General features: G+C 39.1%; 1 protein-coding gene across 1 annotated transcript; it reads right to left on the bottom strand.

Annotated features, from left to right (window-relative positions):
* Window positions 1-6,207: 6,207 nt before the first annotated feature.
* LOC138909740 (uncharacterized) lies at window positions 6,208-8,668 on the bottom strand. Its single transcript, XM_070200953.1, has 4 exons — window positions 8,557-8,668; window positions 8,242-8,248; window positions 7,773-8,000; window positions 6,208-6,613 (listed from the first exon to the last, which is right to left on the bottom strand). The coding sequence occupies exons 1-4, from the start codon at window positions 8,666-8,668 to the stop codon at window positions 6,208-6,210; spliced, it is 753 nt and encodes a 250-aa protein (XP_070057054.1).
* Between the last annotated feature and the right edge of the window lie 3,179 nt (window positions 8,669-11,847).

Raw genomic sequence — 11,847 nt, forward strand, 5'->3', positions numbered from 1 at the left:
GATTCTTGTATATATTTATTGTATCAATCTCATTAACCTGTATCGAGTCATAAATGAACCACCGGGATGCAACCACATGATATATCCCACATCATTTATATCCATAGTCATACCTCTTAGTTATAACAACTGGTCGTTACCAAATCCAGTACCGATCAAAATGCCCTAACTCAAATCGATCCATTTTCTAAGCCTTCATAACACCGCTAATGATGTAAGAAACCCATAGAAACTCATAACCACACATCAATCAATAAGTCATGGATTGCTCTCGTCCAATAAGAACCATTGCTTGTTCTAAGCTGCCTAATAGCATTCTTCTTCCCAACATACCTTATCAAATCCGATCATACTAATTCCAGGTCGGTTAACTTCGTCTCATCCAGTACAAGCTTCTCGGGTGACAAGTCACGCCAAATTCGATATGAAACCTCAAACAACATAGTTTGTGCACCATACAATTAATAACTAAAATATGACAAATTTGTAGAAAAGCAACTTATCACCCAATGACTCCCGAGGTCTATGGTATTCCTTCTTACCAAGTCTTAAAGCATTTGTACACCCTGCTCAAACTGTCTAATAGATAACATATGAGCAAACCAACTCAACCTAGCCTACAAAACCAAAACACCTGGCACAACTGCTAAAGCCACATGGTGAGTTGTCACTCTATCAAATCTGATGAATAAGTACCCCATGAACATAGAACCTTCTAGATGACATAAAGTCCTTCCAGGTGATACATTCATAGTAAATGCAACACTGCATAAGCAAATCTGATCTGGCATAGAATACATTGTCACGACCAAAATCGCACCTCGAAGCCGTGATGGCGCCTAGCCAAACTTGCTATGAGAGCAAACTCGCAATCAACAAACTAAGTCCAATTTATTTAATTAACAGAGTCATATAATATTTAAAGATGGAATAGTCTCAAACAGTAACAATATCATATATAATAAAACACGGACTAAACACGACCAATACAGTACAACCCCCAAGACTAGGTGGCACAAGTACATGAGCAAAACTACGGAATATGAGAACAAGTAGACATGAAATATGTAAGGAACAGGGACTCGAGAACTATGAAGTAGATCCATGAAGTGCAGCTCACCCTAAGTCTTTGTGAGGTCTTCTAAGCTCAATCAGGAATCTCTACTAGGACCCACTTGAAGATCTGCACAAAAAAATATGAAGAAACATAGTACAAGTACACCGTAATCAGTACTTAGTAAGTAAGAGAATTAAGAACTGAAACAATAGATAATATCATGAATAACACGAGTCACAGATATCAACAGTTGAAGTATGAAGCATGCTCTTCCATTACAGAAATAATCATAACGCTTCTTAAATACGCTATTAGAAGAAATCGTGTTCAAATAACAGAGTCGGGACTCCCATCTAGCATATAAAGATGTCAAATAACAATTAAAAGTTAAATGAGTACTTCTAAGTGAGTCAATAATATGAATGCACGCTCAAATCGGTACAAGACCCATGTACCCCGATACATAGTCCATGTATCAACATAACCCGATACAAAATCTATGTATCGACCCGGCACAAAATCCATGTACCGACCACGCTCATAGGGCTCAAAGTAACATGGGTTATCACCTGACTCTAGAGGGACGGATCCAAATGCAAGCGCAAAGAGGAGCATAATAGCATCACCCATAATCAATATCCGATCATCCTGACTTATGTGCCATAACTATATCTCATCCGCACGCTTTACCTTTCATGCATAAATCCTCAGTCCAAATCAAGTATCCTTATTCAAATGCATGCATATGCTCAAGAATTTCAGATAAAGGTGCATAAGGACTTAATAAAAATCATACAGATATGTGCTCATGGAATCTCTAAGTGACTATGGACAGTTTAAGCAATTCAACATAACAAGGATAAGTTTCCATGCTTTCGTAATTAATCATAAACCTAGGCATGATTTCTAATATGAATACGAGAGCAACATAGTCACATAAGTCAATTAAATCATGATTCAAATGAGCACATAGGCAAAACAAGGCACTAAAATATTCTAGCTCTACCCGGTCATAATATAAACTTGGTAAATACATATACACTCGCCACCACGTATATACACCACCCCCAATACCTTAAACACATAGCAAACAAGTCATATCCTAGGGGTTTTCCTCTTAACAAACTTAGCCAAGAGTCTTACCTTCATTCGTTACCCTTAAAATCACTAAAAATGCCAAATCCTCATAAATCCGACTCCAAACGGCTCGAATCTCGTCAAATACAACCCAATAACGTCAAATAAATCTATAGAAATCGAACCCACATGATAATGATGGAATCTTTAATTAAATGCACACAGTCAACCAAAAAGTCAACTCGAGCCCGCCTACCAGAACCCGACAAACCTCACAAATCCCGAACACCCATGTCTCCAAATATAAAAATTTCATCCAAATCCGACTTCAAATCGGCTCCCAAATCTCCAAATTTTCACTCTCCAAGAATCATAGTCAAAAACACCAAATTTCTTTTTCAAATCACATATTCTAGGTGTAACAATCCATGGGGAAACAACATTTAACGTCAAACTCAAGTAGAGTTTACTTACCCTCCAAAGTGTGGTGAAAATCCCTCCAAAAATCGCCTCTAGCCGAGCTTTCAATCTCCAAATAATGAAAAATGAGCTAAACCCTCGAAATATAAGTCTACCTAGTGATTCTTGCATCTGCGGACAAGAACATCGCATCAGCGACCTCGCTTCTGCGAGCCCATGCTCGCATCTGCAAAAACCACTTACTAGCCTACCTTCAGACTTGTGACCCTGACATATGCATCTGCCATCCCGCTGGTGTGATAAGAAAGTTTGCATCTGCGCTGCTCCTCAGCCTGCCCAACCTTGTAAGCACGCACAATAGCTCCAGAGGTGAGACATCGCACCTACAACCACTCAACGCAGAAGTTACCCCCTCACAGAACCTGTCAGCCTCATCGAAGCGACAGCGCAGTCGCACGTGCGCCTTCACACCTACGATCAAATGCCCGCATGTGTGATTCCCTAGCACCAAAACTACCAACCATTTTCCAAATGGTTCGAACCAATTCAAAATACACCCGAGCCCCTGAGACCCCGTCCAACCATTCCAACAAGTCCTAATATATCACCCAAATCTATCCAAAGGCTCAAAACACTGTAATTAACATCAAAACTAAGAATCGTACATCAAGATCAATCTCTTAAGTTCATAAACTTCCAACTTCAAACCAAGCGTCCGATTCAAGCCTAACTAATTTGGAATGAACCCAAACATTACACACAAGTCCCAATGATAAAATGGTCCTATACCAATTTCCGGGACAACAATTCGAACCCAAAAACCTCAAAGTTAACTCCCGGTCAAACTTATGAATATTTCAAACCTTCAAATTTTCAACTTTTGACAATTAGCCAAATCAACCTAGGTGTTACATCCCACATTTTATACGTTAAAGTTTCGTCGTAAGTTAATCGACGTAAGCTCGGGAATGAAATTATTTTTGAGGTTATAAGTATTTATGTTATTTGTACCAAGTGATAAGTGAGTGCCGTGAAGATTAGAGGGTAAACAAATCAAAGAATGAGCATTCGTTGAAGTTTGTCAATTTGGGATAAAATACGGTCCAAGTTATAATACCCGATATTTATGAACTAGTGCCATACAAGGTACCACATGACCATGATAGTAAGGTATATAAAGTATTTTAAAAGTGATTAGTATTTTAAGTAATTTGAGCTATTACCTAATTATGTGGATAATTGGTTAATTATTGATTTTTTAGTAGGAGATTAACAAGGTAATTGATTTTGGTGGATAAGCTTAAATGAAACCTCACCTCAACGTGGCAGCAAGGGGCTATGTAACAATGACTCTTGGTTCATTAGACTAGGTGGCACATTTAGGGGATCTTTGGGCAAAACTAAGCCACAAAGTGGGGACCACAAACCCACAATTATAAGATATCTTCTTATCTCATTAAAGTGTGATGCTAGATTTGCTAAGTAACGGATGTAACTTCAACAAAAATTCATATGAAACTTCAAAATGCTATAAGCAGTGTGACTTGAAATTCTAAGGGAGCACGGTATTATCTTTCTCAAGAATATCATACGGATTTTTCCCTACTTCGATACGTCGTTACGTGTTTTTCTCAAAAGACGTGGGTTAGAGGTATTGTTAAGAGAATCGGCTCAATTATGTTAAGGTTGTCCTTTCTTTCCTTTTGGAATGACCCATATGATACAAACGAAACGAGCAAACACACAACTTTCATAAATGTCTCTATTCGTAGAAGCACTAGGGGTGTCTATGTTCTTGAATTCCCATGTGTCTTATTATTATATCTTCTGTTCATGGGTCTCAGAAAAATACATAGTTGATAAAAGTTTATCCGAAGATATATTGATTTTATGACATTCCGAGAAATCTTATTAACTTACATCTTATACATTTTATTCATTTATACATGTACATTGACCCATGACCATATGGCATTATATACGCGTATATTATACATATATGGGATATGGGAAAAGGTTACGGCATTATATATGCACCACCACTTGATCAGTTGGTATACGTGATGATTTCGCCGACAGAGGCCGAGATGATATGGCGGGATGCCCTCAGAGGCTGGATGACGTTATGTACACATATACCTATGCATGATACGACATTTACATGCATGACTTTATAAATATTTCAGGATTCACAAAGTTATTTAGACTTACGGGCGGATCCCTTTACTCCATTTTTCATTTATGTCTTTTATGTATTGATTTTTGTGACATTACATACTTGGTACATTATTCGTACTGACGTCCCTTTTGCCTGGGGATGTTGCGTTTCATGCCCGCAGGTGCAGGTAGGCAGGCTGACGGTCCCCCTTTGTAGGATCCTTGATCATCGAGAGTTGGTGTGCTCCACTTGATTCGGAGCTATTATTAGTTTTGGTACGCTATTTTTGTATGGGTACGACGGGGCCTAGTCCCATCCTTTATACAGTTGTACACTCTATTAGAGGTTTGTAGACAGACATGTATAGTTGGATAGTATGTGGCCTTGTCGGCTTCCAGTTTTGGATATATAGTTATCTATAGCAGCCTTGTCGGCTCACCCTACCGTATTCCGTATGTATATGTATATATGTCTTTTGGACATATTTTCCTCACGTATGTTATTCACGTGATTCAGTAGTTCATTGACAGATGTTATTCATGACCTACCCTCAATTCATGTTTATATCTTAGACGCATGCTTAGGGGTGTTCGACAGGTAGGACTTGGGCACTCGTCATGGTCCATCGGTTTGGGTCGTGACACTAGGAACTTCGAAATCCAAATCCGAACATGACTCTAAGTCCAAAATACTAGACAAACCTATTGGAACCATCAAAATGCCATCCAGAGGTCGTTTTCACAAAAGTCAAACCTTGGTCAACTCTTACAACTTATTCTTCCAAAATGACACTAAGTGTACTAAATCACTCTCGAACCTTCCCGAAACAAAATCAACCATCCTCCCTAGTCACAAAACAAGAAACACACATACGGGAAGCATCAAATCAGGAAATGGGGATCAAATGCACAAAATGATCGGCCGGGGTCGTCACATTCTTCCCCTCTAAAACAAACGTTCGTCCTCAAACGGGTTTAGAAACATACCTGGAATGCCGAAAAGATGAGGATATATGATCTACATATCATGCTCAGTCTCCCAAGTAACCTCTTTGACCGGTTGAACCCTCTACTAAACCTTCATCAATGCAATATTCTTCGACCTCAACTTCCGAACATGCCTATCCAAAATGGCCATTGGTTCCTCCTCATAAGCTAAGTTCTCATCCAACTGTATCGAACTAAAATCTATCACATGTGACTGATCCTCATGATACTTCCAAAGCATGGAAACATGAAATATCGGATGCACTCCTGACAAGTTGGGTGGAAAAGCAAGCCTGTAAAGCACCTCACTCACTCTCTCCAAAATCTCAAATGGTGTACCGAGGGATCAACTTGCCCTTCTTCCCAAATCTCGTCACGCCCTACATAGGAGAAACTCTAAGAATAACCCTTTCACCCTCCATGAAAACTACATTGTGAACCTTCCTATCAGCATAACTGTTTTGCATGGACTGAATTGTACGAAGCCTATCCTGAATCAACTTCACCTTCTATAAAGCATCGTGAACTAGACCAGTGCCCAACAACTTAGCCTCCTCAGGCTCAACCAAACAACTGGAGAACGACATCGCTTTCTCATATAAGGCCTTATACGGAGCCATCTGGATACTAGACTGGTAACTGTTGTTATAGGTGAGCTCTGCTAACGGAAGAAACGGATCCCACTGGCCTCCAAAATCAATGACACAGGCTTTCAACATATCCTCCAAGATCTGAATGGTCCTCTCGGACTGCTTGTCCGTCTGAGAATGAAATGTTGTACTCAACTCAACTTGCGTGCCCAACTCACATTGCAACTCTCCAAAAATGTGATGTAAACTGAGTTTCGCGATTCGAGATGACAGATGCAGGCACATCATGCAGACGAACAATCTTTCTAAGATAAATCTGAGCCAACTGCTCAAAAGTGTAGGAAGTCATGACCGAAATAAAATGTGTAGACTTGGTCAGTCTGTCCATAATGACCCACACAACATCAAATCTCCTCAAGGTAGGTGGCAACCCCACCACAAAATCCAAAGTGATACGCTCCCACTTCTACTCCGATATATCTAACCTTTGAAAAAAACTGCCTGGTCTCTCATGCTCATACTTGACATACTGGCAGTTCAAACACCGTGCAATATACCTAACAATATCCTTCTTCATCCTTCTCCACCAATAATGCTATTTCAAATCACGATACATCTTCGTAGCACCCGGGTGAATAGAATATCGCAAACTGTGAACCTCTTCAAGAATCAACTCCCTCAAACTATCCACCTTAGGAACACAGATCCGACCCTGAAGCTAATACCCCATCATCACCAATAGTCACCTCCTTGGCACCACCTCGGTGCTTCGTGACCATAAGGACAAGCAAGTGGGGATCATCAAACTAGAAAGCCTTAATGCGCTCAAACAAGGACGATAGTGACACAACACAAGCAAGAACCATGTCAGGCTTTGAAATATCCAACCTCATAAATCTGTTGGCCAAAGCCTAAACATCTATAGCTAACGGTCTCTCCATAGCTAGTATGAATTCCAAACTCCCCATTCTCTTTGCCTTTCTACTCAAGGCGTCAGCTACCGCATTAGCCTTTCCGGATAATAGAGAATAGTGATATCATAATCCTTTAATAGCTCCAACCATCTTTGCTGCCTCAAATTCAGATCATTCTGTTTAAACAAATGTTGGAGACTCTAGTGATCCATATACACCTCACAAGACATGCCATAAAAGTAACGCCTCCATATTTTGAGCGCGTGTACAATAACTACTAGCTCTAAATCATGCACCGGATAGTTCTTCTCATGGGGCTTCAACTGGCGTGATGCATAGGCAATCACCTTACCGTCCTTCATCAACACACATCCAAGGCCAACCCTCGAAGCATCACAATAGACTATGTACGACCTCGATCTTAAGGGCAGTACCAAGACTAGAGTTGTTGTCAATATCGTCTTGAAATTCTAAAGCTCTCCTCACACTCGTCCGACCATCTAAAAGGAGCACCCTTCTGGGTCAACTAAGTCAATGGGGCTACAATAGATGACGAAGCGACGATAATACCTAGCCAAGCCTGAGAAACTCCTGATCTTAGTAGCGATAGAAGGTCTGGGCCAACTATGAACTGCTTCAATCTTCTTCGAATCCACCTTGATCCCATTAGTAGATACCACATAGCCTAAGAATGCCACCGAGTCAAGCCAAAACTCATACTTGGAGAACTTATCATACAACTTCTTCTCCTTCAAAATCTGAAGCACAGTCCTCACATGTTGTTCGTGCTCCTCAGCACTATGGGAATATACCAAGATATCATCAATGAACACAATGACAAAGGAATCCAGATATGGCTAAAACACACTATTCATCAAATGCATGAAGGCCGTTGAGGCATTAGTCAAACCAAAAGATATCACCAAAAACTCATAATGCTCATAACGAATCCTGAAAGCCGTCTTAGGAATATCCAAAGCCCTGATCTTCAACTGGTGATACCCCGATCTCAAGTCAATCTTCGAGAACACCCTAGCACCTTGAAGCTGAACAAATAAGTCATTAATGCAAGGCAATGGATACTTGTTCTTGATGCTAATCTTGTTCAATTTCCTGAAGTCAATACACATCCTCATGGGACCATCCTTCTTCTTAACAAACAATACCGGTGCACCCCATGGTGATACACTAGGCCTGATGAACCCCTAATCCCTAAACTCTTGCAACTGTTCTTTCAGTTCCTTCAACTCTGCTGGAGCCATGCGATACGGTGGAATAGGTATGGGCTAAGTTCCTGGCATTAAGTCAATACCAAAATCATTATCTCTATCGGGTGGCATGCCTGGTAAGATACCTGGAAATATATCTGGAAACTCCCTCACTACCGGAACTAACTCAACAGTAGGAGTATCAGCACTAACATCTTTCACAAAGGCTAAGTATGCCAAACACCCATTCTCAACCATTTGTTGTGCCTTTAGAAATGAAACCAACCTACTAGAAGGTAGTTGTTCGTACTCTGTTTATGTATATCCCAAACAGATGTTGTATTTATTTTCGTATCAGCTTTGCAAATCTAAATCTTAGTGGCTCATGACTTGTACTACCAATCCTTGGGATATTGTATATAAATTCATTTATTACATTTATTAATTATTTATGATCTTTATTAGAATTGTGTTATCTGTTGTCTAGCTTACCTAACGGGTTGAGTTAGGTGCCATCACGACTATGTAGAATTTGGGTCGTGATAGAAAAAAATACAAAAAGTTTTTTTTTTCCTTTTTGTATTGATAATGAAATTGGAAGAACTTGGTATCTGTGTTATTGACATACTTTATATCGGGGCTTAGGTCCGGAGCATTTGAACTGAGTACTTTTTTTTATGATTTCTATTATTACATGCCTTGAGAATATATGTGGCTTTCTTTTGACACTTGGACTCACCTTTTGACTCTTGGTATTACTTCCTATGTGTTTGGATTATATGATGACTGTGCTAGTTGCTTTAACTTGAGAGTCGGGTCTGAACCATCCTGAGTGAGTCATGTGCATTCTGATATAATGTTTTGGTTGTACTCTGTGCCATCTCTTGTTAGTCTATAACTTGCCATGTGTGTGTCGAAGCGAAATGATTAAGTCTTGTGAGTCTATAAAATGATAAAGGCGTTTCTTTGAGTGACCCTTGATCCTATTTACCTATCAGTGATAATATTATCCGTAATCAGCCCATTTGAGCCTGTAGACCTTTTCTTTGGCACCGATATTAGGAGCTAACCCCTATTTTTTTCTAAATCATATCTTGTTCACTCTTTACCTATGAAAGTGCTTAAGTCGTTGGTAGAGTAAATAAATAGATTGGGTAGTATTTGAGTGGAACCATAGAATGTCCTATAAGATGCACTTGCTTATAAAAAGAGTATTAGCCGAAAATACCAAATTGAGGAGAGAATGAAAAGGAAAATAATAAAATTAAGAAGAATAAAACACCAGAAGAAAATGAAAAATGAATGACACCTCCCATATTTTTATCCGGACTAATGAGTATATATATGTAGATGTGCTTAATGAAAAACGAACTTAAATGTGTATAGTTTCATGGCAAAACATCGATTGGGTCATGCTAAGAAGGTGCTTGAAAGTGAAGTGTGGTGTATTAAAGGGCTTTGGAGGGTTAGTCACTATTTTTTAAAATATGTCATATCTGTCTCTTAGCCTACATTACAACCTATAAAGTCTTACTTAATCCTAGACTTTGCAAGTTTAAATTAATCAAGCCTTACACTACGGGCAAGCTTATGGTACGAATTTGGGTGGCATGTGAGTTTCTTTACAAGAGTGAGCAAATTTTTTCAATATGTGAGCCCTTAAATTATGCTTGAATTTATATTTGAGTGTGTCGACTGCTTTCCCTCTTTAGTTTGTTGGTGAGGAGGCACATGATTTGCAAAGGATAAATAAAGTTTCCTTGGTTTTTGAGTTGGCACAAGAAATGAATCATAAGTATGGACATTATTGGAGTTAATTTATGAGGCAAGGATATTTAAAAGAGTCACATAATTATTTCAAATAGTCTTGGCTTGATTTATAATTTGAGAAAAAATATGAACAGTTCATATGTAACACCTCGAAAATTTTTGAAGAACTTAAGTGTAAAGCCCGGTAAAATTTGTAAAGAAAATAATGTTTTATGGTGCCGGACTAGGATTACGTGTTTGAGGATTGTAGAAATTCTTTGCAGTGAGCTTGCTCGTCGCGGCTCGGGCCTTTTGGGTTGAACAATGCACGGGAAAGTAAAGGAAAATTTTTGGCGGAAAAGTGCATTTCTGCGGTCCATTATGCGACCGCAGAATCACTCTGCGGACCGCATAATGGCCGCAGAGTGAGGCAGTTAATTGGGTCAGTTGATGCAATTATGCGGTCGACTATGCGACCGCATAACTGTTATGCGGTGTACTATGCGACCGAAGAACAGTTATGCGGACCGCATAGTGACCGCAGACTCAGGCAGATTTTTGGTCATTTTGGACACCAATTATGCGACCGATATGCGATCCGCATAACCTTTATGCGGTCGTATATACGAATGCAGAACCTGTTCCGGAGCTTCATTTTTGGGTTTTTAAAACCCGACCCTATTTCGTTAAATACACTATTTGGGTCATTTTTTAGGTATAATCTGATATTTTAGAGTGTGAGAGAGAGCCCTACAGTGAGAAGGTGTTCCTCAATAATTGATTCTTCAATTCTTGCTCAAGTTTTGGAAGGTTAAGGAGGGAAACTCACTAGGTCTTCATCCTAGAGGTAAGATTCTACACCCTAACCCTCAATTTCGAATTTTGTCTAGAAATAGGTATAAGCAAGATAATTTCTGGGCAAGAGGGTTGTTTATTTTACATGCATGTGTTATCAAAGGTGTAGAAAGATTGTTGAGCTAAAAATGGTAAAGATTGGATTGTGGGATGATGGAATCCTCCATAAAAGGACCTTGAACCTTAATCCATGCTTAGTGTTTGATAAAATGCTCAAATGAGCTGAGACCATGAATATCTTCCTAATTATGGTTCAATTTTGTTATGTCTCAAATAGATTGGGATTGCTAGAATTTTCGGAACGTTATAGTAATTTAAGAAAAGCTCAATTGAGGTATGTTGGCTAAACTTTCTCTCTTGGAATTGAATTCCATAATGTTTTCGTGAGTTTCAAAGTATGGGTTGCGTATTAACATGTTGTGGCTTTGAATCGTATTTCAAATGAAAGCTAGTATGCCAAATTGTGTGAGAAATTCTCAATATTCTTAAGATTCTTAATTGCTCATATGTGTACCTAAAGTCTTGATTGGGAATATCTTATTGTTGATAACCTATAAAGATGGTTGGAAGTGAAATCAGTGAAATGAGGGATATAAAGTGTGGCCAACGTGCCAATAGTGAAAGTTATACTTGTGACCAATGGTGCCAATGAAATGAAATAATGTGAGAAAGATTATGAAATGAGCTTTGACTCAACTATTCTAATATTGACTTCGACAATATAATCGGCTAAAAGTTATGAACTCAAGTGATGCCCATATGTGGCTGTTTTAGCTAATGCTATGCTTTGTAAGTAATTTTCAATGTGTCTTGCGTCCTTACATATTCGTGAG

This window comes from Nicotiana tomentosiformis, chromosome 4 (genome assembly GCF_000390325.3).
Source record: "Nicotiana tomentosiformis chromosome 4, ASM39032v3, whole genome shotgun sequence".
In the NCBI taxonomy this organism is placed as follows: domain Eukaryota; kingdom Viridiplantae; phylum Streptophyta; class Magnoliopsida; order Solanales; family Solanaceae; genus Nicotiana; species Nicotiana tomentosiformis.